The 27,821-nt window shown below is 38.4% G+C and overlaps 1 protein-coding gene across 3 annotated transcripts in view; it reads right to left on the bottom strand.

Moving 5' to 3' along the window:
- The window catches only part of LOC126470616 (contactin), a 155,573-nt gene that overhangs the window by 113,537 nt on the left and 14,215 nt on the right, over positions 1-27,821 (bottom strand). For all 3 annotated transcript variants that reach the window (XM_050098573.1, XM_050098571.1, XM_050098572.1), the window contains exon 6: positions 3,359-3,536. In XM_050098573.1, coding sequence (XP_049954530.1) covers positions 3,359-3,536 — 178 coding nt within the window. The remainder of the gene's footprint in view (positions 1-3,358; positions 3,537-27,821) is intronic.

Here is a 27,821-nt window from a genome sequence, read left to right as displayed (position 1 = left end):
GAAAGGGATGGTACTTCTGTGGGACTAAGACTTCTGAAGGAAGGGTTCATGACTGTTTTGGGTCCATTTAGGTTGTGGTTTCTGTATGGTGGTGGGAGGGAGTTTTTGAGGGTGGGGTAAATGTAGTAGATTTGCAAGGCAGGGTTTGTCAGTCAAGAGGGGCTGTGGAGGAGGTTTAGAGGCTGGAGTACAGGAGGTGGCTAGAGGTAGTCCAAGGTAGGAGTAGGAAGTGAACAGATTGGAGAGGTTTTTTTGAGGTGGCATTGTGCATACTGCTCTAGTTCCCGGAAGGCAAGAGTTTTAATGTGTCAGATGGGATCCACGGATTTGGGATTGCACAGCATAAGAATTTTACAGAAGGAGAGGAGATATTACAAAGAGGTGTGGGTCTGATTTACACAGTTTCGCAGGACTATGTTGGCGAGGATTAAGGACTGGAAGAATCTGAACAGTGGCCCCAATCTATATCATTCATACCGATCGGTGCAGTAGGTTAGTCTCAGTATTGACGTCATTTTCAGTCCTTTATCCAAATTTCCTATTCAGTAAGCTTCTGAGACCTGTTACCAAATGGTCCTCCTGCCGATTTTTCGACAACTGTACAAAAAGGTTTTTGTTTTCAGTACAGCCCTGTCGTTCAGTTAGCTGTGATTTATTTACACCTATAATTTGTTATTTTAAACATATTGAGTGGTTTTAGTTTTCGATTTAGTGACTGTGTTACTAAAGAATAAAGAATCACCACAGGACGCGTCTGGTTGGAAAGTGAGTTCATAATAGAATATTTTCCTTTGTTAGAAATATGGTTAGGCTACGTTGTTACTGTGAATGATTTTTTTAAAAAAAGTTTTTGGTCAATAATCGCTCAAAATAACTGTTATTTTTATGCAATTAAGAGCTTAAAGATCATTAAATATCAAGACAGTTGCTCTGCTTATGTACATTACATGAGTGTTGGCTGAAATTACCAGTGACTTTGCATACTCTTTTCCACAAATGGTTTACTTATTAATTATCAATACACGTTTAAAACTGTTAAATAACCATGCAAAGAAATTTTGTGAAGTCTGATAGAGGAAACCTTTCAAAATTTCATGCATTTATAGGTTACTCCGGCATCATTTGGCAACAAAGTCAGCCTGCTTCTCTCTCGCATGGAATTACATACAATAAAGTGCCGACAGCATGCGAGTTGTAGTAGCGAAGTTGGTAAGGTAACAAAATGCCATGGCAAAGGGCATGGGTTCGTATACTGCTGTATGCGAACATTTTTTTTTCCTCTTTGTGTTTGCAACACATTTTGAGATTTCGTTAATTGTCAAAGTTCAGCATTTTTCTGAAATATTCATTGTAATTTACACGTAAGAGCATGCTTTTTCAGTAACGAGTATCTTCGATTTCGTGACTTCCATATGTTTAAGAAATGAAAGATGAAATTACTGTGCATGAAATAACTGACAGTGACATTTATACGACTTCCTGTCACAAATAATTCACCATTTTTTTTGGAATACATAGCGATTTCTGAGAGTGCGATCAGACAGGAAACTAAGAGCACAACGTGAATTACTGCGAATGAAACTAGCAGTAATCACCTTCATACTCTATCTTGTCACAAGTATTTATCTGCGATCGAATCCTTAACAACAGTTGACAGAGATGAAACGTTCCCATGACAATATTTTCAGACTATACCACCATATATGAAACATTTCGATTCATCGGATGCATGTTATAAACTACAACGAACTTCTGTAACTGCGCTCGCCACATGCTCTCGAAAAGGCGATTTTTTAAATTTTGTTTTTATGAACCAAATTGTTGATGTATCACATAGGGAAGTAGGCTACTTCATCATTTTGATCTCTAGGAGCGAGCTACAACCCCATTCTATGGATCTCCTTATTCTTTGACACTCCCTTAAACAATTTTTTGAGTTTGTGGAGATGTGTTCCTTCTATGCAACTAATTGAAGGCAGTTTATTCCCATACGCATTTCGCTTCTTTTGTTTGTGAAGCATCATCACGAATAAAGGAAGCAAAACGCATATGGCAGTAAACAAACTGCCTCCTATTAGTTGCATAGATGGGACAAACCTCTATGAACTTTGAAGCAACTAAGGAACAATGGAAAACAGAAAATTTGATGAATTTTTTGGGTGTTTCTATAGGTTTATTTGTACAATGTGGTACTACACTCCATTCCTAACTCATATTCTGAAACATAAAATCCAAAACAAGACGTCGATGTGAATGAGAATAAAATGACATAATGTGACAATTATGACAGTTTCCAGAACACAGTCAATATTCTACATTATCCTGCTTTTATGGAAGTCCATGGTTAGCGAAATTTTAACAGTATTACGTACTCAAACCACACTTTTTGGTACTGTGAAGAATGGCGTGCTCGTGTCGGCTGCTAGCCGCTTCGAGTTCGTGCCGCTGTGGCGGCGCATGCGCGGATCTGAGAGATTGCTTTTCATTGGTTGGCATGAGGAGAACTGACAACAGCACTTCATTTCACTAGGACCGTTCAGCATCGCTTTTGAAACAAACAAAAATAAAATTGTTTTGCACAGTTCCATTGTTGTTTCGCAACTGTGAGCCCATACCTATTCCTTCCTTATTTTATTGCTTCATCTAACACACTGATAAATCATATTATCATATATCCAAGTGTGCGCAGCAGTAATATAAAATAAACAGCAAGCTATATGAGAAAAAAAAATTAATGGTCCGTATAAGGAAATGAGCCAGATTATGAACTAGCAGCACAATCTCACAATGAGGCAGTTGTAGACAAGATAATTAGGAATCAAATAAGAAGTTGGCTGGGATGTGATGCAACTGCGCTGTTTAACGCTTTAAGTGGGTCATTACTGTGAGGGAACACCTGTCTGTGGCAACAGAATGATATAATGGAAGTTTATTTCATTATTTTTTAATTAAACAGTGCTTTAGCTCATATTTCATTATTTTTTAATTAAACAGTGCTTTAGCTCATAATATGTAAGTTTATTTTGTCCTTGTTTAATCAAAATAAGATTAAACCGTGCTTTTGCTGATACATGTTTACCTTGATAACTTAAAGTCAGCTATTCTTTACATATGTACAAAGTACGCTGGGTGTCCGCTCATGTTAGGAAAAATGGTGCACCCTCTCGAGGATTAATAGTGAACATTAGAAATAAGGGATGTGCAAGTTGTTCACATCTCAGCTGTTGTTATTAAAAATATTATATTATTCTGCCAAAAATAATATTTTGATTAAATTACTGGCATAACAGCAACTTAAACAGATGTGACGTAGTATATAAATAGGAATTTGTAAAGAAGAATCATAAATCATACTTACCAGGAAAAAATTGTGGAGGATCACAAAAAACAGTTTTGCCCCAATTCTGATTTCCAGTTTCTGGTGAGCGTTTGAGGTTAAATTCACCAATAAAACCAAAAGACAGCTGCACACTTTCAGACATGATGGTACCAAACATATTTGTTGCCTTGCAATGGTATGAAGCTCTGTCCTCAATCTAAAACAGGAACCAATAGTGCTAATGATTAGTCTTTAATTAAGGTAAACTTATGCACGTTTCAATATTGTAAGATGTGGCTAATACGGTATGTCACTCATTTATAAACTGTAATGGGAAGTAACAAGTATTATGGACAGAGATAATGTTTTAATGACACTTATTACATTATTTACAGATTATTGCCCTGCAGAACATTGAAAACATGCTCAGATTGGGCAAGGGTAAAACAGGCCTTTTTGAGGGAACCTTCAAAGCATTTCTCTTCAGCAACTTAGGAAAACCATGGAACCTTAATCTGGATGGATGGGCAAGGATCTGAACCCCTCTCCTCCTGAACACATGATAAGTGTTTTAAACACTGTGCCACCTAGCTTGATATTTTATTACACCTTGAACAGTACAATAGGCACCTGCAGGACAATTCAAAGTTCACTTTCAGAGATTGAAAACATAAATTATTCTTCTCTCATGAAGACAGGAAGTGAAGGCTGACAGCTACTTTTTCAAATTCCACGAAGGTGTTCATAACTTAAACTGTCAATTACATTATTGCTACTACTGTACTTATGCAAACTGCCTATATGAATAAAACTGTAATTGTCATGCCAACCTGGAGAACCTTAACAATGATTGCAGCATTTTATACTTGGTTCATTCCCCAACTTTCTGCAGACTGATGTAGACTATAATTCAATGATACTGCCTGCTTCCATAGTAGATTTACTCCATCACAATACACGATCAATTCAGTGCCATCCAAATTTACTTAAAAGTTGGGATGGATGACAACACAAAGCCAAGAGGATTCTAGGGACTGAAATTAAATGAGTGGTTTTTCTTGTCGTCAAAAGTTACAGTTTTCTTATAAACCCTTGATGGTAGAACCTCAGCTATGCTACTCAAAATTTTAGCCAATAGCCACAAAATGTGTAGGTTGTTTACACACAGCCCTTTCACCAGTGCAATAAAATGAAACATTGTGAGGTAAACCAGTACCATGTAAAACATAACAGAAAGCAAACATGAAAGGTTCTCAAGCATTGTGGAACCTGCATAATATTTTAATAAGGCAGCTCCTTATCTCCACAGCCACACCTGAAGGAGAAGCTGTCTCAGTGAAATATTTTGCGTATTTCATGACACCACCTGATGCAACATCTGAGAACCTTTTAAGTGATCATTATATCAAGGAAGCATTGGACAGCAATTCGGTGAGGAAGCTGTCCACTGTGGCACACTACGAAATATTTACGATTATGATAGAGCGATTGCAATATCAACAAGGCATATTTATGTTTATAGTGCTGCAGTGAGGGTGACTGGTGTGCAGAGATGTGTCATAGACGAATACCACCATTTCTGTCTTATCCGCTTTAAACCTTGTATTGTTCTTTCTGAAAATACGATAAATCCATACACCAAAAATTAATCTTGAAGGCATACACAGGTCTACCCACTGATAAGGACTTTACGTGTGCCAGGTGGGTTATGAAACTGTTTACATTTCACAACAGTATTCTCCAGCCCAGTGAGGCCTACAAAGTAATTAACTGAAGAATAAATGTGATTCTGTCAAGCTAACATTCATTTACATTATTAATGTCCTGGATGGCAGTTGATTCTGGCCATGATGATTTAACTATCTCTTAGTTGTTACCTTAGTTTTCCTCCTCCCTCTCAGTCTTTTGATAGACATAGGAAAAAGAGTGCACAAAGTGACATACTGGTTGCAGTAAATTGTAGGAATGACAGTCTTCAGAATCATCAGCAACCACTGCAAAGGATAGCTCGAAACTAGGATTAACATGAATGAAATTTATTTGTTGCCTTTCTTTGCAGTACATTTATTTTTTTAATTAATGAAAAGCCACTCCAGTTGCTTCATTAGAACTTTATTAAGTCCACATGACTGGCTTCGGCCTTTATATTAGACCATTATCAAATGTATTTGAAACTCCCAAATGTTAACACACAATATTAGTGAACCGGGCAAGCCTTCACAATTGCTAAATAAGTATGGGAACTGGAAATATATCCTAATCCTCTCCCTGTGCATCTCCTCCTACCACTACCTCTCTCCACCTCCTTCCCTCTCTCTCACTCACTCCACCTCTTCCTTCCCCTTCTCCATATCCCCCCCCCCCCCCCCCCCCACTTCCATCCATCCACCTCTCTGACTTCTAGCTTTGTTTATTGTTATTGCCAATGAATCCTTGACTGGGAATTGGAGTCCTTAAAATGAATGGTTATATCATACACAGGGTATGACAGACCTTCCTTGCTGCTGCATCTGTGGGGACAACGTTTCCATCACATTACTTCACGTGGTTTTAATCTGAGAATAGGTCGGCTTAGAAAGTTTGACATTTACAATATAGCGGAGATGCTGAGTCGCGATAGGCACAGCAAAAATATTCACACTATTATAGCTTTCAGCCATTAAGGCCTTTGTCAGCAACACACACACACACACACACACACACACACACACACACACACACAACTTGCATACGTCTGCAGTCTCAGAGAACTGAAACCACACTCACAATTGTTACATTCCATCCTGGATTTTCCATTGTTTGAAAGCTTGACGTTTCAGATTCCGTAGAAGTATTCTAACCATAAGCCGATAAGTCACAAATATAATTTTCATGTTTTCTGTTGAAAACGAAGTGGCCCAAGCATGTCATATAAAAAACTCAAACTGCAATGTGCTTGAATCACAACTGCACTTTCAATATGTTTACATCCACACCTGGGCATACAGTTGCTGCAAAGGATATTTTATATTTTCTTTTTTATGTGTCTAACAAGCCAATACGGTGTCATTTCCTATAACTGGAAATTGTTCTCATAGTATTGGTGGCATGCATGCATGTTAATAAGAATTTCCAGAAATCCGCTGACGACAGAAAGAGTTGTCGAAACCGGTCATTGTGAAATAAAACAAAAATACCAAGCAATTTCGGCTGCAGAATATCTTCCTATTATAGTCACTAGGTGCACAGTATTGAAAACGACCTTGTAAGCCTTCATGCAATGGAGATGGGATACTTTATGGACATTTATGAACACTCACCTGAAAAAGTCAAGGAAAAGAAGATTAACAAGCAATGCACATTGCTATCTGCTGCCACTTACTGACAACTTCCTCAAAAGATATTCTGCACATTCACAGCTGTAGCTAGTTGTTTGTAAACGAGCAATGATGCGTCCAAGCTTTGCTAGAGCCCTCAACAGTTCCCAGTGGTTCAAATTTTACTTGGCGGCGATTGTACTTTTATGCTCGGCTTGGATGCCTCATTCATTGCAACTATTTTGCATTTAAATGCAGCTGTAATTTTGGATCATATCAGAATATAACTACAAAGCTAAGGCATGCTAACAGATTTAGCGTACCAGATCGTAAATGTTTATAATTACGACATGCTCATTTTTCTCATGATGTCATTGGGCGTGAAACTTTTTTAAATCCACTTGACTTCTACTATTTTTTTCATTTCATGTTGCTTCTCTACAGTACAACAACTTCTTTCAATAACAAGAACATGTTTTCGTTAGACCGTCAATTTCACGTGCAAGTAAAGCTTACTGAGACTCGTCTATGACACTGTATGGGGAATTTTACTCCCAAATTCACTAACACAATTTCCATAAAATGGCGAGCTGCAGTCAGATGATGTTGCTATGGCATTTAAATTGACTGCCGAGCTCATCTCACAAATGTGAGTTTCACTATATAAAAGCATGGAGTTCGGTTTCTAGGTAACAGATGGCTATTAAATGTGTTCTACAGAACTAAGCACAGGGTCCATGTGTCACATTAATGTTGGTTTTATAAACAACCAATATGGTGAAGATAATAGTTTGTCATGGCGATGAGGATTTACAGCAACTTTTAGTGTGTCCACAGTTACCTGAGTACTCTATTCACAGGTGACAATCAAAGAGTGCCACTACTATGAGACTTCGGCAAAACTATGGGCTCATCTCCCAATGCCCATACCTACAACTGAGAAGAAAAAGAATGAAACAAAAAGATGTGTTACATGCTACTCAGGAAGAAAAGAAGTGAAAATGCATGTCAGTGTAAAAAGTGCGGTGTTGCTTTACAGTTACAAGATTGTTTTAAGGTTTACCACACCCATATACTAGCTGATATATATTAAACTCTATTTCCCAGCAACCAGTAGGACATTTAAATATGATGTAATTCAGTTAAATTATTTTTTCTGATGTGTTCTTCTCTACAACCTTTTCATTTCCTTTGAGTAAACCATGCAGCTTTCTCTGCAACCTTCTAGTCATGTTATTACACAGCTGAGAACATAGTTCTTTTCACTAGCTCCAGGCAGTGCATATTCGTATCGAGACGTGGCTAACAATAGATTTCAATACCAGATCATTTACAGTTTATCCCTGAGAACCATTTTTTGAAACATTAGAAGCAAGTCATTCATTACTTGGCACTCGGGGCAGCATACCTGCGCTGCTCAGAAGAATATTACAACCTCAGAGAATTTTGCACACTTCAGAAACATTGCTTTTAATCTAATGTTCATAGTTTGGTCCAAAACATGTGATTCTACTGACTGAACTAATGGGCCATTTTAAGCCAGGCAATCTCTGGAGATGTGGTGCACAGTAAATCAATACAGGACACATGAATCACATTGGGAACATAATTCTCCAGTCAATTTAAATCTAATTTCAGAATTTCTGTAGTCATCACAGTTTTCTTGTAATAGTGGTTTTTGTAAATGCTTACTGCAGCCTACAAGCAGTAGTTGGACAATGCAGTACTCCATTTGCACTGATACTGTCTCTAACCATGCCATTTAATATCCACTTGCTAGCTTTCAAACTACATTTGGTTAAAATATTGCGGCTTTACATGTAGCACTTCTTGGAAACTCTTCATGAATTATTGGGAAGCAGTATACAACATGAATGGCGAGTTAAAATAATACTTTTTTGTCTGAGTGGGCAGACAGACATATCCCAGGATTAAGTATTCCACAATTCTCTGTTTACTTAATGTACACTGTAAGCCAGCACCAATGGGGAAAGTCATTAAGCAGGGAAACCTAATCCACTCGAAAATTATGACAATTGTATGCTACTCAGCACTTAAAACTAACTTTTAATGGCACCTGAATCCTTGGAGCATTGAAAAATCACCGAGGTAATGTTGAGCCCTTAGCCCGAAAGAGTATGTAAGCCACTGTGATGCTTGTTTAATATCCAATGTAATATACACAGACAGATAAAATTTGCTCTATTCTACTTGTAAGAAAAATAACAACATGAATTAGAATAGATTGCAACTCACCACATAGAGGAGGCGTTGAGCAGCAGGTTGTTGGAAATTATAAGGTATGAGGCACGTGTACAGGCAAGTGTGTGTGTGTGTGTGTGTGTGTGTGTGTGTGTGTGTGGGCGCGTGCTTCATCTGATGAGCTTTGTCCAGCTGCTTATAAAATCCAACAGTCTACTTTTAAATGTGCCTGTATGCTACTCAACACTTATGTGATGAGAAGCAATCTATCCTATTTAATATTGTTATTTCATCCCAGATTATTCATTGTTTGATTTAATCTACTCGTAAGAAATTAATTTAAAATTTATCTTTGACAACTCAAGATGTTTTGCTCCACTGTTGGGGGGGGGGGGGGGGGGGGGGGGAAATCTTGATATCTACTAAATAATTCTTTATGATGAACTGTTTCACCAGGATCTGTAATGGTATTGCCAAAAGTATTGTGACATGTGGCTAGTTGCGAAACAGTCACTCTACTAGAAGACGCCGGAGTCTCTCGGGCTATCTTTGCTTGTCAGGAGCCATTGTCAGCACTCTGTATCTTTGGCACAGACGTTAGGAATAAGGCTTAGCCAAGAAGACCATGTTGTCAGTGTGACATCCCCATTGTCTTCTGCATCCAGCAAAATTTTTAAGTACAAAGTTCGAGCTGAACAACAAATGCTACACCTGTAGCCTATCCAGAACTGGACACACACTTTGTAAAACTATTATAGGTGGACCTGTCTGCACCCCAGACCCTTTCACCAAGACATTTTAAAATCTTTAAAGCTTTTAGGTAAATAGCAGAAATAGGTGTCTACAAAAAAGTTCTTTCATTTCCTGTTATACTCCACTATATTAAACAACAAAATTTTTAATATTTTCTGGCAGGTTATTGAATACAAATGTGACATTTTATCTGAAGCAATTGTGTACTAATCTTTTTGTAAATGTTTTTTGTTCCAGTGTTACACCTATGCTTTGTACAAAGGGTGTTAATGACTGCAAATAAATATTATAGCAGAAATTTCCATCCCCATATGAATGTTAATGAAGGTATGAATTGTGGAGTAACTGTCAGAATATCAAGCTCTTGCAAGAGGTTTCTGCACAATCCAGGAAACATCAAATACCACTTTCATTACATGATTCCATAATGTCATTGTTCTCTTTGCATCAAGTTAAAAAGAAAAGAAAACACACACATCATAAGACCCAAAAATGAATGGTAATAGGATAAACTGATTTGTTTATTTTTAACCCACCTACAACAGCAATCACTTAGTAAAAATGCAGTTGAACTAAGATGCTTCATTAGTTCTAGGGTGCGGGAATTCAATTCAGGTTGTATTCCTAAAACCGAAACATTATCAACTTCATCTATTTGTTAGTTTAAGTGCACTATAGTAACATGTTCTGTTGTTCTAAGGAAAGGACTGAAATGCATGCACTGAACCTAGTACGGATCTGACAAGTCATTTGCCTTGGACTGGTTGTTACTATTCTCACAAATTTCCATCACCTGTTTTTTGGTAAGGGAAACCAATTTTATTTCCTACTGCTACACATGTATTACATGCAAAAAGCACAAAGTGTACACATTATGATGTTGCAAATATCAATAATGTGTATAAGACACAACAAAAGACCCACATGCAGCTCTGAGGTACATCATCATGCCTTTATATATAACCACTAACACTGACTATTCTGTGGTATTTAAATTTATCATTAATATGTCGTCGTTACTTTTATTTCAGTCAGTATTCTCACAACTGTTACCATTTTTCATCCCCATTATCTTTTCCTTCATTTATTTTCAGCCTCTGCGTCGGTGCAATTCTTGGACTACCATTACGTATCAAATCAAAGAACTGTGTGCCTATCCCTCCTTCCTTCTGTCGACAAGTGCCCACATACATATTCAAAAGCAGCCTATTGTCAAACATGGATTCTGGCTGCTACCATCAGCTTGAATACATAAATGTTTACAATTGCGATCATATGTGGCATTTACAAAATGTATTGAACGCAGAATGCAATGGGATGAATTTGAATGTTTTTACCATTGTTTCAACACAGAACTGGCAAAGGCATGCCAAACTTCAAGCATGCAGCACGTGCAGGCCAGGTGCACCATTTTTTGGTTGGCACAACTCTCTGAGTTCCGCAGAACTACGGTGTCAGTGCTGTTCACCCTTTGATATTTGTTTATGGTATGAAGGATGTTCACAGGTCCGGTGGCTGTGTGCACAAAAAGGGGCAATCTAGCAATCTCTTGTAACAATCCTTTGACATGAATGGAAATGACAGAAATGAGAGAGATGACAATTCTCAATCCGTATAAGCGACCGGTACTGCATATCTGTCATGAAACGACATTACAATACCACGCAGAAAGAAATTAAAGATTTAGTTGACAATGAAAGAGACAAAAATTACAATGATCGACAGATGGGACAGGTTGTTCTGTATGTCAAGAAGCTAAATTTGCAGACATGGAGCATGTGAAAAAATTGGTGGTACAAATAGAAAAATTTCTGAAGTCGCATGCATTATTCAATTGTCAGTTGCAAGTATTCAATGGAACTGAAAGAAGACTATGCCGACTTCATATATTACAACAAAGTATGTTGGTTAAGTCAAGGTGCATGCCTGAGATTTTTTTAAATTTAAAACCCACTATTGCTGAATTTATCAAGGAAATAAAGAGTGCAAGAATTAAAATAAGAATATCTGGAATGGTGTGTGAACTTCAGATTTTAAGTAGATTTGACTGCACACTGCCCAAAGTAAGACATTGCATTGTAACTTCTTTCTGCTTTGCTAAGAATGCATTTAAAAAGAAAATTGCATTGCAGAAGGAACACTTTCCAACAAAGACAGTCCCATTCCTCATTCACATGATGTTAAAGAAACACGAGTTTTGAAGACTTCACTGTGGCCTTGAATCAATTACAAGGATAGTTTTCTAAAGGTTTTGAGGACACTGCCAATCTCGCATCTGTATTTGAGACTGTTTGCTGTTTCCGTTGACAGCGCCCCTGTGCATGTGCAGATGTAAGGGACTGACCTGCAATATAATTACAGTTTTAATGACAATTATTTTTGCGTTAAATCTGCCCAGGATGTCTACATTGCTTTCCTAAGGTAGGGTTTCTTAGTCTCCTTAATGAGGTTGGAAAAGTGCTCAAGTACTCCGATCAACATACTTGTTTGAATGATCTTTCTTGATTACAAAACTAAATAAGTTGTGAATACATGGCAAATTGAGTGAGAAACACTGTGAATTTCTGTGTGTCTGTATGTATGCCAACAGTTTGTACAAGATAAAAATTACATTACATCTTCAGATTGCCAAAAATAATTAAATAATGCCAAAAATTTGGTTTGTTTCTGCTCTATATTGTTGAGAAATGTGAACAATAAAACAAAGTTGTTTGCAGTGTGAATCCACTGCCATTTAAACACAGTGTGTTCACAAATTTTCCCTCTTCCCTCTCCTCACGCACGCACGCACGCACACACACACCGTAGCATGGTGGTGTGGGAAATATCCAGCAAGGTTGAGTGCTTTGGCCCTCATGGCCATGCACCCCGTGAGCTGAAATCTTGGCCACCCTTGTTTTAACACCTCTTTTGTGATGTGGCTTGAAAATATCACATTCACAGCTGTAGGAGAAAACATCATCTTGAAGAGATGCTTTACATATTGTACTCCTTAGTCCGAAGATTGATGTGATGCAGCTCTCCAAAATAAAATATCCCGTGAAGCATCTTCAGCTCTGTATAACTGCTGCAAACCTACATAAATTTGAACCTGCTTACAGCACTCAAACCTTTGTCTCCCTCTGCAGTTTTTCCCCCCACACTTCCCTCCATTACCAAACTGACAATTCTTTGATATTCCAGTATGTTGTGTCCTATCAACCCATCCCTTCTTTTAGCCAAGTTCTGCCATAATTTTTTTCTCCCCAGTTCAATTCAGTAGAGGCAGAAAAATTTCTTGTAAATGCTGAAGTGAAAAATAAAGCAAAATATGAGGTTTTTAGTAATAATGTGAAAGCAGCTTTATGAAATGTCACAAATATTTGGGGTTTTTTCCCCGTTTCTGTGTAAAGATGATGTAAATCTGTAAGTGGCAATTTACTAATATTGGAAACTAATAATTATTGAATGCTGAAATTGGTTTTCAACTTATTCAGTCAACACAAAAACAGAGTCCCGAGCTTCAGACTGGTTTGATGCGACTCACCACAAATTCCTCTCCTGTGACAATGTTTTTATCTCAGAGTAGCAACTGCAGCTAACATTCTCAATTACTTGCTGGATGTATTTCAATCTCTGCACAACTCCCTCTACCACAATGGACGTTCTTCCCTGATATCTTTAACAGATGTTCTATCATCCTGTCAATTCTTCTTGTCAGCGATTTTCATAAATTTCTTTCCTTGCCAATTACCCAAAGAAGTACCTCATTCCCTACGTTATCAGTCCACCTAGTTTTCAACATTCTCCTGTAGCAGCACATCTCAAATGCTTTGATTCTATTCTATTCCACTTTTCCCACAATCCATGTTGCACTACAGTACAATACTGTACTCCCAACATACTTTCTCAGAAATTTCTTCCTCAAATTCAGGCCTATGTTTGATACTAGTAGGCTTCTTTTCGCCAGTGAGAATTGTATGCAATCTGACAATAACAGTTAATTTCCAGAGTAACGAACTGTGAGTACAGATGTGATGTCAAGCAAACTATATTCCACTAATAGTTTTAAGTGAAGACGTGACATTTCCCAATACTTTTGAACAATCTGTTCGTACAAAAGAGCTGTGTTTTTGAGAGCTCTTAAATGTGGTGCATCAATTAAACAACAAATTTTGTAATACGCATGCAAAAATATGAAAAACACAAAATAAGGTATATACGAGGGAATGTTAAAAAGTAATGCCTCCAAATTTTTCATGTGAAAATTCTTGAAGCTTTTTAATTAAAACAAATGTTATTAATATTTTACATCTTTATTCTTCATATCTACATATAGTGAAACTCCACTTTTACACTTTTTAAGCGACTTTTAAAAAATGGTGTAAAATGCAAAAAAAGGTGTAAAATTGGGAAATTTTTCAAGTGGTAACAGTACCGATAGGACCGACCCCCCTCCTCCCTGGATTTTCGCACTTTATGTACGATATATGTACAGAATAAGCATCAGGGACTTAAATAAGTGTAACTGGAACTGGTAACTATCAGGGAAGTAGAAATGTTTGACTTAATTTCATACATCATAATTAATGTTTTTGGAAAGATGGTAGCTGTCATTCATTATTTAGATAAAATACTGCACGAGTAATGAATTTTTTCATGCTTACCATTACATGTTTCGAGAATTTATTCTCATTGCCAAGTACAAATATTTACATAAGTATTTTGTGTAGTGTTTGCATATGTGTTGTTCTGCATCTCTTGCATTGCAGTTATCTTTTTGAGGTCATCAGGTCCTGTGTCTCCCCAGTCATATAGGAAACCACACATACGCACACTATCACTCACCTTGTTTGTTTGTGAAACATCACACAAATACTCACGTAAATATAGCACTTGACAACAAGAATAAATTCTCGAAACACATCTTGTTAAGCATGAAAAAATATGGCGTTGTGTTTAAAGCAAAAACATTTGAGGAACGTAAAGTGTGCAAAGGTGTCAACTAGCGCTACAAGTGGCCAGGTGTTGAAACACACCAAATATGGTTCAACATTAGTGTCAAGAGCTCCTGACGATCACACCACAAAGCTGTGCACGTGCAGTAGAGACAGTTTGTTCATCGTTATGATTGGTCATGATTTGAATGAACCCTAGTTATTTCTATCAGCCACCACGCCAAGTAGAGCTTGGCAGTGGCAGGAGATACAGCATGGATTGTTCAGACTTTTACCAGTTTACCGTTTCAGATTTGCTCAGTAGAACAACCTGGTATCAAGAAACTTAACCATGTAACGTTTGTGAACACTTCTTGACAGTCAATGCCATGCCAACGCCATTTTGCGTGAGTTTTTGTCACCACAAACATTTTTTGTAATGTGTAAATTGTGGGAAAATTATAGATACATTAACACAAAATTGGGTGTGACTTAACATTGTGAACATAGGAAATTTGATGGGAGTGATAAAAAATGCTGTAAAATGCACGGAATCAATAATTCCAGGAACATAAAAGTGGGGTTGTACTGTATTTGCAGCCCTCTGCTGCTAGAGGGTTGTGAACTGTTGCGCATAAAATGCCAGTTGTAATGTACCTATGTAGGTGCATGAGAAACAATTTGCTGCAATCAAATTTTGAATTTGAAGAGTTTATGTACACATGGGGCACCCTCTCCTTCAGTATGACAATTCCAGACCACATGAGTTCTGTGACACCTGCAACTATTAAACACCTTGGGTTCACTGTCATAGATCATCCTCCATACAGTCCCAACTTCGCCCCATCCGATTTTCATCTGTTTCCAAAAATTAAATAACACCCTCAAGGACTTCACTTTGATAGTTATGAAGCATTTCAAGCAGAGAAGAAGTTGTGGCTCCAACAACAAAGTCAAACAATATACAGTGACAGTATCAACAAACTGGTCTCTCACTGGGAGAAATGCGTTCGTCAGCAGGGTGACCAGGTTGAGAAATAAATATGTCAATATGATGAATAAATATTTTATTTTCTGTTGGGCCCGCAGCATAGTATAATTGGTATAAGACATTATGCGAATGAATGCTTCGAACCAGCAGCAATAAGGTAGTATATTTTTTAATATTTTACACGACAAGCCTGTTTTGGCTCATTGCCGTTATCAAGTGACGTCTAGTAGGAAGTGATGACCATATTGCATTTACCATAAAGTCTTTCTGTCATGTCTTGGTAAGTATAATAGTTCTTGTAGTTATCTAAACGTAAAAATATGTTTTTGTCAGATATTTTGACAGTTCTTTACTATGATGCTATATGTTTACAAAGCATCAACCCCTAGGACTGCAGCAACTGAATCACGTTCTCCGACAGGGTTAGACTACCTGTAATCATGCCCTGACATGAGGAATATCCGACCCAACTATCATTCCCACTGCTCCCAGTGGTATTCCGCTGTCCATCAAACCTACACAATATCCTCGTCCATCCCTACTTCACCTCTGCTCCCAACCTCTTGCCTTATGGCTCATATCCCTGTAATAGACCTCGATACAAGACCTGTCCCGTACAGCCTCCCACCACCACCTACTCCAGTCCAGTCACAAGCACGGCTACCTGTGGAACTAGTCATGTTATCTACAATCCAGGCTACAACCACTGTGCTGCATTCTACGTGTGTATGACATTCAACAAGTTGTCTGTCTGTAAGAATGGCCACCCAAAAAGCTGTGGCCAAGAGACAGCTGGACCATTCGGTTGCTGAGCATGCTGCCCAACACAAAATTCTTTAATTCAATGACTGCTTCATAGCTTGCACCATCTGGATTCTTTCTACCAACCGAGCTTTTCTCAGTTGTGCGGGTGGCAACTCTCCCTGCAATATATCCTACGTTCAGGCAATCCCTCTGGCATCAATCTTTGTTAGTCAACATCCTTCACTCACCTATCCCTTTCCCTGCTCCCCCTCCAGCACTTCACAGCCTTACCCGACCAACCCAACCACACTCTCTTTACTTCTCTTTTTTTCTGCCCCCCCCCCCCCCCCCCAATCTCAAGTCCCAACTGCACTTACCTGCCTTGCCCTGTCCCCCCTCCCAAATGTCCCTGTATGCTCCCAAAAGCAGCACTTTACCATCTCCCACCCCTATACTGCTATCTCTCCCCCTCCCTGCCCAAGCCGCCTCCTTACTGCCACCACCTATATTGCTTTCCCATCAAACACAGTTGCTCACAGTCTAGCCTCGACAGCCACACAGTGGTCATGTATGTGCGAGTTGTTCTTGCGTGAGTATGTGGTGTTGTCTACTTTAGGAGGAGGTCTTTTTTGGCTGAAAGCTAACTTGTTTAGCAGTCTTTTTGTTGTGTCTGTGACTCAACATCTCCACTATATGGTGAGTAGCTATCTATCCCTTTAATATTGTCATTATTTGACTCTTATAGACACATATTCATGTATTAAGTCTGTGTACACAGCTTTAGGTTCTCGGTTTCAACCATGGGATGATAATGAACTTTATTAATGCTGACATGGCAAAAAGTCTGTCTTGTGTACCTAGAACAACAGGCTCAGATGGGTAGGGTATTCTGAAGGGATACAAATCTATTCATAATTTAGTAAAGCAACTTTCCACACCAGCAGGATACGTGGTCATAGTCAAAATGCTGGTGTTTTGCTGAAGGCAGTTTGCCTTCCATGTTTAAATTTAAACTCCGGATAGCTATTTTCACACAATAGTGAAATCTGAGAGATTTAACGCAAAATATCTCAGAAGAGAACTTTGAATTGATGAAAATGCTTCCTTTTGAGAAAACTGTTAATAGTGTGTGGTTGAAAAGTTATGTTTACTTTAATTCATTAGATTTACTAGGTTTAATATAAATAGTTTATTTTGTAATAAGGTGAATAAATGTGACTTGTGATGTCAATAAATATAATGCTACTGATAAGTATATTTTAATTTTCAACATAATACTGAAAAACAATTGAATAAGGCAAAAACAATGACACACAGCTCTACAAAGATAATTGGTTGCAAACTAATACCAAAATCAGCAAAAAAATATTGCCTAAATTGGCAGAAAATGCCAAAATTGACAGTAAATAACACCACCAAAATAAAATCAAAATAGGAAACAGATGATACGGAAATAGGCAAAAACCACCTAAATTGGCAAAAAATGACATGAAATTAACCATAACTTAAAAAAAAAAAAAATCATGTCCCTACTCATTGGTTATCCAATTTAGCCATCTGATCACAGCATTCTTCTGCACCTTCTATTTCCTTCTTGTATGAACTGAGTATAGTCTATGTTTTGTGTCCCTAGAAGGCTACACTCCAGATTGACATCTTCAGAAGAGACTTCCTAACACTTAAATTTACATTTAATGTTAACAGCTTCCCTTTTCAGAAATACTTTTCTCGTTGTTGCCAATCTATATTAAATCTTGTCTACTTTGGCCAATCATCTGTTATTTTGCTACCCAAATAACATAAAAATCATCTACTACTTTCAGTGTCTCACTTTCTAATCTAATTCTCTCAATATTGCCCAATTTAATTCAGCTTCGTTTTGTTACCAGTATTTTATTTTTGTTGTTGCTCCTCTTATAACCTTTTTTATGACATTATCCAATAATTTTAACTAATACTATAGGTTCTTTGCCATCTCTCACAGAATTACAATGTCACTGGCAAACCTCAAATTTTTATTTCCTTTCCCTGAACTTCAATTCTATTTCCAATTTTCTCCTTAGACTCCTTTGCCAGCTTGATCAGTGTACAGACTGAACAACATTATGGATAAGCTGTGACTATGCCTCACTCTTTTCTTAACTACTGCTACCCTTCGACTAACTGCAGTATGGCTTCGGTACAAGTTGTAAACAAACTTTCATTCCCTGTATTTTATCCCTGCTACCCCTCCAGAATTTCAAAGATGGTATTCCAGTAAACATTGCCAAAACTTCTCTTAATCCAGAAATGCTATAAATGTTGGTTTGTTTGTCTTTAGTCTAGCTTCTCAGACAAGTTGCAGGATAAGTATTTCCTCATGTGTTCCTACATTTCTTTGGAACCCAAACTAACCTTCCCCAAGGTCAGCTTCTACCAGTTTTGAATTCTCCGTAAATAATTTGTTTCTATATTTTGGAAGTCTGACCTAAAAAAGAATGGCAGAGGTTGAAAATACTGCTTCAGTTGTAAATTACTTTTTTTTTTTCATACGACCAGTTTCGGACTGGTATAAGCCCATCCTAATGTGTCGTAGCTGTGCAGTGGTCCCCGAGTGCCGCATGTACCAGGTGCGGTGTGCTGCCTATGAGCGCTCATAGGCAGCACACCGCGCCTGGTACACGTTGCACTCGGGGACCACAGCACAGCTACGACACCTGATGATGGGCTTGTAACAGTCTGAAACTGGTCGTGTGAAAATGAAGTAATTTACAACTGAAGTGGTATTTTCAACCTCTGCTGTAATGCTCAGTTGCAGATGTTCTTCCAACAGGATTGTCTATAAAAAAGAATGGTTTCATCAAATCACCTGTCAACACCTCCCTCCTTTAGCATAGGAATTACGCTGTCTGACAAAGGAAGTGAAGCTCCCAGAGCAGGAGGAGGAAACAAAACGAAACTTCATGGGTTGAAAGAGCACATATTATTTCAGTGAATACAATATCGAGCCAAATTTGCAAAGAAGTTGGCAGTATGAGCCCACTTATCAGTATGAAGTTGTACCCCTCTTGCCCGGATGCTTGTACTCATTCAGTTGGGAAAGGTGTTACAAAACTGTTGTATCCTCTCCTGAGGCAAACTGTCCCACAACTGCTGTAACTGCTCCTCATTATCCTGGATACTGCCACTGAGATGGAGCCGACATCCGAGCTGGTCCCACCCATTTTCTATTAGGGACAGATCTTGCTAGTCACAGAAGTACCTCAACATCACGCAAACATTTTATAGACACATGCGTAATGTGTCAATGAGCATTGTAATGCTTAAAAATGGCACGAGAATACTGCTGTTTGAGAGGTAACATACAAAGACGCAGGATGTCCATAATGCACTGTTGTGCTGTCAAGAGCTCCCTCAGTCACTACCAATCATGACCTGAGGTTATATCTGATGGCTCCCTGCATCATGACCCCAGAAGGAACAACATTGTGCCCCTCCAAAACATTTGGAGAATGGGTCCTCGTCTCCCAGGATGGCACTACACTCGTCAACAATAGTCACCTAGGATAGAGCAGACTACAATTCATTGCTGAATACAATGCAATGCCATTCGTCAGCAGTCTATGTTTCCCAGCCACAGCACCACTCCAAATGCAGCCATTTCTGTTGTGACATTAACAGCAGCCTACACACGAAACAGTAATTCCCTGGCTCTGGCTGCTCCTAGTCGCTGATCAATGGTAAGGAATGACACAGAATGTAGCAGCAGTTCAGTATTTGTTATTGGATGGCAGTCACAGGTGTGGAGAGGGTTATGATGTGCTCGGTGCACAATATGGTGATCCTCCCTTGTGGTAGTCAGACGTGCTCGACTGGAGCCTTGATAATGAGTAATCCTGCCCTCACACTCCCATGAAGTCCAACATCAGGCCATCGTCACATCCAAATGCTCCACACATCTAGATATTGCACGATTCAACCAGCCAGCAAAATGATGACCGTTAATAAGGCCCCTTTCAAGCTCCGTTAGGTGCCAATAGCACTGTCACACAAGTGTGCCTTCACAGTGATCAGCCAACATTTGATGCTGTTCATGCACCTTATATCTCCTAGCAGGCCTGGTAACAATACTAAACACAAATAATACTAATGCACTCCGGCAGCTGCTCTACAGGACAACGCAGTTAAAAGTAACCTGCATCCCCTTTGAAAGCTAATGCAATATTCCAACTTCTGAAATACGAGTACACAGCTACAACAATGGACAGTTTTGTGCGATAATCGACTGTTAGCATTCTTCTGTCAGCATTTCAGTTTATTTGATCAGTGAAGTTACATGTTTCTTTTTGCAATCTGCACAATGACTTTCCCACTAGAAGAAAGAATTATAAGTGTGTAAGCATATGTGAAAAAGGCTCAATTAAGGAACTTGCAAAATTTTCCGGGTTAAGAATCCAGATAGAGGACTACCCGCAACAGAGCAACTGAGTCCGTTTAAAAATTGGCGTACATGTGGATCTGTGCAAAATGTAAAGCAACAAAGAATTCTTTCGGTTTACACACCAGGAGTTACTGCAGACATTCACCGAAGAATTATTCATAGCCCAAAGAAGTCTATATGTAAATTGGCCCAATAGGCACATTTATGTAGGAGGCGTTGCCAGCGGATACTGAAGTGTTAATTTGAAGCCATATCATGTGACGGTTGTGCAGCAGTTACAGGAGGACGACAGTCAGAAATGTGTACATTACCTCACCTGGCTTTTGAATAACTTCAACTTTCCTTCTCTAATATTGTTACATTCCATCCTGGATTTTCCATTTTTTGATCAACGATGGTTTGTTAGACCCTTTCCATTTCATCATGAGTGATGAAGCATGGTTTCATTTTTTTGGTCACGTGAATTGACAGAACACAAGGTACTGAGCAATGGAAACTCCTGACATCGTGTGTCAGCAAGCATTCCATGACAAAAAAATCAGCATCTGGTGCAGTGTAACAGGAACATGCATCATTGGACCAATATTTTCTGACACCACCATCAACACAGATGCATACATGGAAATTTTTGATACATTCTGTGCTCTAACTCACTGAATCTGAAAGACGATACTGCTTCTTCCAGCAAAATTTGACAAGACTCCATATGTCTAAGATACTCCTGGAATAAGTCCATGATGTCTTCACAAGGAACAAACTGTCTGCAAACATCTATGGCCACCACATTTGTTGGATCTAATACCATATGATTTTTTCTTGTGGGCACACATGAAGAGCAAGGTCTATGAAACAAATTCACACACAATACAGGAACAGAAAGACAATATCAGCCATGAAGTAGCCGCCATCGATATCCGAACATTATGCTGGATGAATTCGAATATGCTTTGATGCAGACAGCTGTGTACTGACGTTGCAGGAGTCACTTTCAACATCTTCTATAGACATATTTTTCATTGTAAATAAATGGTAAGTCCAACACAGTTCCTCATTTCTATAAATTCACTGCATTTCCTTTATACTTACATGGGCTACATTTATCTGAGCCACCCTGTACCTGTCGCAGAAAATTGCAACTCTAATCATTCACATTCCCCCTGACGATGTGTACATGTATGAAGCTACACTGACATTCACCCTTGTCTTCTGGGTGTTTCATTATTTTTGTCAGGCAGTGTATTACATTCTTTTGAAAGTCTGAGTTTTCACGTATCTCATGTACCAGGAGGAATAGTTTTGTAATAGCTGGCTCTCACAAGGATCTCAATAATTCTGAGGGAATGTCATCTACTCCACTAGCCTTGTTTCAGTTTAGGTCTTTCAAGCGCTCTGTCAAAGTCTTCTCACAGTAGCATATCTTCATTTTTACGATACCGTCTCCAAGTTCGTTATTCCTGCATAGCTCTTCAACATACATCTTCCACCTTTCTGCTTTCCCTTCTTTGTTCAGTAATGTGCCATCTCATCTATTAAAATTCATACAGGTGCTATTTTCTCCCAAAGGTATCTCTAATTTTCCAATAGATGCATCTGTCTTACCCACAATCATGTATGTTTCTACAGCTTTGCATTTCTCTCCTAGCCATTTCCGCTCTGCCATTTTGCAACTTTTGTCAACCTCATTTTTAGATGCCTATATTTCATTGTGTCCATTTCATTTATTGCACTTTTATATTTCATCCTTTTGTCAATTAAATTCAATATATTGTGTGTTCTCTGAGGATTTCTACTAGGCCGTGCCTTTCTGACTATATGGTACCCTGCAGCCTCCACTATTGCATCTCTCAAAGATACCCATTCTATAAGTAACTCAATTTACAAAACTCATATGAAGAATGTTTGACATTTTAATATCAATTTCATCAATCTGAATGGAAAACAAACTTTCAAATAGTTGATGACATTTAAAAAAAACCTTTTTGGAGATGTAGCATGTAGATAATTTTATGAAAATTCTATATCTACGTAATGATGATGAGGGAAATTTCTCAGTGGCAAATTGCAATTGAATGTTGTTTGTTTGTGAGGAGATTGTGTTGGGCCTCATGTTCAGAAAAAAACATCTACTAATACGTATCAGAATTCAACAGTGAGATGATTGTGGCCTATTAAGAGTGTGACACTGCTGCTTGTATCGGTTGGCAGCTCATAACAGTCATGGGAATATGAACTCTATGAGTTTGTGTGGGCAATACTCAATGCCACGGAGGATCTCGAGAGCTGTAAGTGACTAGCACTTGAGAAAAAGATATACTACTCTCTCAGCTGTGCAGCACTATACAACCACATCATGTACCTTCAGTTAGCAAATATACTTGTTTTTAGCAAGACAAGTAACCCTTTGTCAGAAAAGTTCCAGAGAGGTTTTAAAAATATTTTCACTTGCCAAGTAATTATCCTAGCTCCTATCAAAATAGTTCCTTGGCTATCTATACACAGCTGCAAACATTTCTGGAGGTCTTGGAAGCAAGCCGGAAAATTTTCAACTGCAATGCTTGTAAGCTCATTTGTCACAGCCCGTTGGATGTCGGCAATATCTTGATGAAGCTTTCCTTTCAGTCATCTTTTTACTCCCGGAAACATGAAAAAATTGCAATGCAAGATGTCGGGCTAATATTGCGGATATGGGGTGGTAATAACAGAATATCTGGCCACATACTCAGTAACAGATAAAACAGTATGGGACCTTGCATTGTCATGCAGTAAGAACCAGTCCTGAGAACACCACAAATCAGTGTGGTAACGTCGAATTGTTTGTCGCAAAAGTTTCAACACTTCGATGTAAAGAGTTTGGTCCATTGTTTGACCTGGAGGAATATACTCATGGTGAACCAATCCTTTACTATAGAAGAATGCGATCAATATTGCCGTTTTTCTCTAAGGTTGTCGTTTGACGTTTTTTAAGGCTGGTGATCCAGGACTCCGCCATTCAGAATTTGGAGGTTTCGTGTGAGGGTCATACTGGTAGCAAGACTTTCATCCCCTGCAATAATCTTTAACATAAATGTGGGATCACATCTGGCTCTATCTGGTAGCTAAGGAGAAATTCTTCGTGTTTCTGTTCATGTGTTAGTGTGTGAGGGACAAGTTTTGTATTAAGTTTCTGTCCTACGACACACATCACGATTCAAATTATGTTCTTCTGATGTCACACGCACAGTTACGTAGTGGTCTTCTTGCAATAACTGCCTTACATGCTCTATGTTTGCATCAGCATGTGCTGTGGACTGGCGACCAGCTCTGGGACTGTCTTGCACTGAATCTCTGCCTTCATGAAACCTTTAGTGCCACTTGAAAACGCAACTTCTCGAAAGTGCATCTGCTTGCCTGATCACTGTCCATGTTTAACTATGGGTTTTCCCAAACTTAACACAGAACATAATGTTCACTCTTTGCTCACAATCAGCATCCATTGCATCACTGAAACTAATGTGCCAAGAACCCAAACAGTGTGTTGCTAAGCACGGCTCTGGCAACTAGTGAGTTTGCACAGAAACATGGCCAAGGTCATTCCAAGGACACACACATACCAGGTAACACAAAAACAACATTTTGTTCCCTTTTAGTACTGCACACTCAAAAACAGAAAAAAAACTGTCCATGAACTTTTCTGATAAAGGGAGTATCTACAAGGACAAAGTGAAGATGTCTGTAGTACCACAGACTGTCAGCATGGTAATCCTTGGTGTGGTACAAGAGAGAAATGTGTTGGTAGTGGCACATCCAATTGTAACAATGGACATACAAATAACACCAGGTTGTCTTTTCAGACAATGTGATACCACTCTTGACTAGACTTACATCCCAGAGAACACTGACACTAACCTTTCCTGCAGATAAAATCAACTACATATTTTTTGTGCACCTTTCATCTGTGGTTGCCATTTTGGGATGTCTTATATGAAGTTCATATTCAAGAGAAGCACTGGCGGACTTGAATTTAGTACCTCATTTCTTAACTGTGACATTGGTAGTTAAGTCCACTATCAACTTCAGGACTAACTTTAGTACGTGATAAGCTATCTTAAACAGAGAATTATATGGTGATATGTCATTTCAGTATATCCACTCATATGAACGACAACTTTAAAGATCTGTATAAACAAAATCGTTCCACTGATAAAACTGACAGTTGACTTATGCTACTGCTCAACATGTACCAATGTAACAAACCAAATTTCACTGATACCAATGGCAGTTCTGTGGAAGGCCAAGCACTTTACATACTGCCCTAATATTAGTGGTTTGATGGACAAGACTTTACCTGTACAAATTATTTCGTTTAGTATGCAGCTTATCTAGTTTATGCCCCTTTCAAGATCTCGCATTTCCTTGTGTTTCAAAAATGGCCCAATACCAAGTAGCTTATGCTAACCAATTACAACTTTCAGGAAAATGGTTTGATACTGTAATTTCAGTAAAACAGCTCTTAATTATTGTCCCAGGATAGTTGAAAAGCATTCCTATTAACCATGCTATCATCCCATATGTAACCTAATCACTGCTTTCATTTTATTTGCACATATCAAGAAGATAAAGTGGACATTGGAATGTACTGCAAGCAACATGAGGCCTAACTTACAAAACATTATCTGCTCTTGGCACTGTGTGTCTAGCGTGCTCAGTTGGGCTTTGGGTGCTCTCAACCCATTGCTTGAAGTAATTGTATGAAAAGTAGGTGGACAGTTCAAACATATGCCACTCTATCCGAAAGTCATATGGTACAGCAAAGACTAAACTGGCTGTACAAATATCCAACTATGAAGGACAACCAGACAGTACACAGAGTATTTAGTTATTTTTTCTATTCTACTACAAAGTCAACAAACACCACACGATATAATTCTGCTGCAATCATTTCAAAGAGAACCAAGTTTGTCCATGGGGTGTTGTGATCTTGTTGAATGGCTATTTCTCCTGGAATTAAAATCTCTGGAATCCCAGTACTACAAACCAACAACAAAATGATCAGCATGTCACCAATTTTGTAGCCAAAAAATATATTAGCAAGACAAAAGCAAGCTCAAATTCCCATTTCAATTTACATACTGTTCAAAGAAAAAATATGATTCTTGAATGGAGCTTTCATTATACCTTGATCAGAATAACAAAGTGACTGACATCTAACTCTTTACAGGTAGGCTACCATAGTAACAGCCAATCAGAGAATGCGCTTGGTCAGTCGCCTTCTGTTCCATTAGCCGTAGTCAAATCTCTCTGCTACGGCTACTATAGCCAGACGCAGATGACACTAGTGGCTGGTAATCTACATCTGTTTCATAGTGTGCTTTGTTTCCCTGTATGACAAGTGTATTTTGTGCTACAGAATGTCTGAAGCTTGCAGCGGAAATGTTCAGTAAAGTGCAGTTACTAAACAGAAAAGTTCAGCGACCTAGTGATGTTTTAAGTGTTCAGACATGCAAATTTGGTACTCAGTGTGCAAGTATATTGAGGAGGAGAGAAACAATGGTGTGACTCTATTGCCTCTAACAAAAGTAGTCGAATGAATTGCAGACACTTTGAAGATACACAAAACCAATGTTTTCATAGTTTGTAAGGAAAAACCACTATGCAGAAGAGTAAGAGCCTGGTTCATCTAAGCTATGGACACCCAGTAAAAAGAGGAGGGCAGAACCATGACAAACCACCTCAGATTCACTGCAATAAGATGCTGTTTATCACCACATATATGGACATTACAAGAGAAAATAACACCCAATTATAAATAAACTGTGCATTACTCTTCATGGTGCAGAATTATCCAGTTGCAGCAAGAATTCTTAGTTAATGGTTGTCACAGCCCTCAGATTTTGGTGCAAAAAAATTTACAGAGGGAAAATTATAGTGGAGAGAAGTAATGTAACGTGGTAGTGTTGATTTTTAAGAAGCATTGTTAAAGAGCTGTTTGAAGACATTGTGTGACTCAACAAAACATCCATGAACACCGGTAACCCCATCAGAGAGAAACAGGGCAGATGATTGTTTATGTGGAAGTTCCGCTGGTCCTGTGGCAAAGAGTGCAAGAATGACAATCTTGCAATACATAATTGTCTCCTTATCTACAAATCAAGGAAAACAAGCGACTACTAAGAGGAGATGGATGACCCACGATAGTTTGCTCAAGTTGTTCCTGGGGGCAACTATTGGAAAACTTACATTAACCATATTTCATAGTAATGGATAATGATGAAGATTACTATTATTATTATTATTATTATTATTGTCACCACATAACATTCAGTTATTAAAGACAAAGTCTTGACAACGACAATGAAAATAGCTGACGCTGCTGAATGGTTAAAATGCCACAATATAAAAGTTCAGGATGATTTATGTAAGTAGCAGCTCATAGAAATACTGAAAACAAAATAAGCCACAGTTTCAACAGTACGTTCTAGGTGAGATGGCTAAAGTACAGAACCTGCCAGATTTTCTCCCATTCTTTTCCAAAGCCAATGAAAATACTCTTGCATACCTTGCTGGCCTGGCAGATATGTGAGTAAGTACGTGACACGAGAATAGCTTAGCTGCAGCAGCAAATGGCAAATATAGACCGTATGCCAGGCAGACACTAGAACCCAGATTTTCAGCATAGGATCTGACGCTCAGTACGTATGTGAGCCTCTGTGTAAAACAGAAGGTATTTTAGATAGATACTACCATGAGTCACTGGCCCAGGATAGAAGGCATACTCGACTTGCTTATGTGGTAGAGGACTACTAGCAAGAGGAAACAATTAGATTTCTAGTATCAGTCTGTCACGCAGCTGAAATGAGATACCATGAGAACCTGTGAAAGTGTGATAACAGACTAACCAGTTCTCAACAATAGGTGTCAAGAGAAGGAAGGTGGGGAGGAGGATCTTTCTCTTGAGTACAACTTTATCTACACCTTTACTGTCATATGTAACATATAATCATTGATTTCTTGTTTTCAGCACAAATATGAGACTTGGGAAAAAACCTTCATACTGTGTTGTCACATCATGGACTCAGTGAGCACAAATTTTTCTTAATATCATTAAATAAATAATGACATAATAATGGAATGAAATGCAAATATCTATCATGACTTTCACAATACAACTAGAAAATTATTTTATGTCTACATAACAGCAAAC

Source organism: Schistocerca serialis, chromosome 3 (assembly GCF_023864345.2).
Source record: "Schistocerca serialis cubense isolate TAMUIC-IGC-003099 chromosome 3, iqSchSeri2.2, whole genome shotgun sequence".
NCBI lineage: Eukaryota > Metazoa > Arthropoda > Insecta > Orthoptera > Acrididae > Schistocerca > Schistocerca serialis.
The sequence above is the reverse complement of the archived record's forward strand: the minus strand, read 5'-3'. Positions and strand labels throughout refer to the sequence as shown.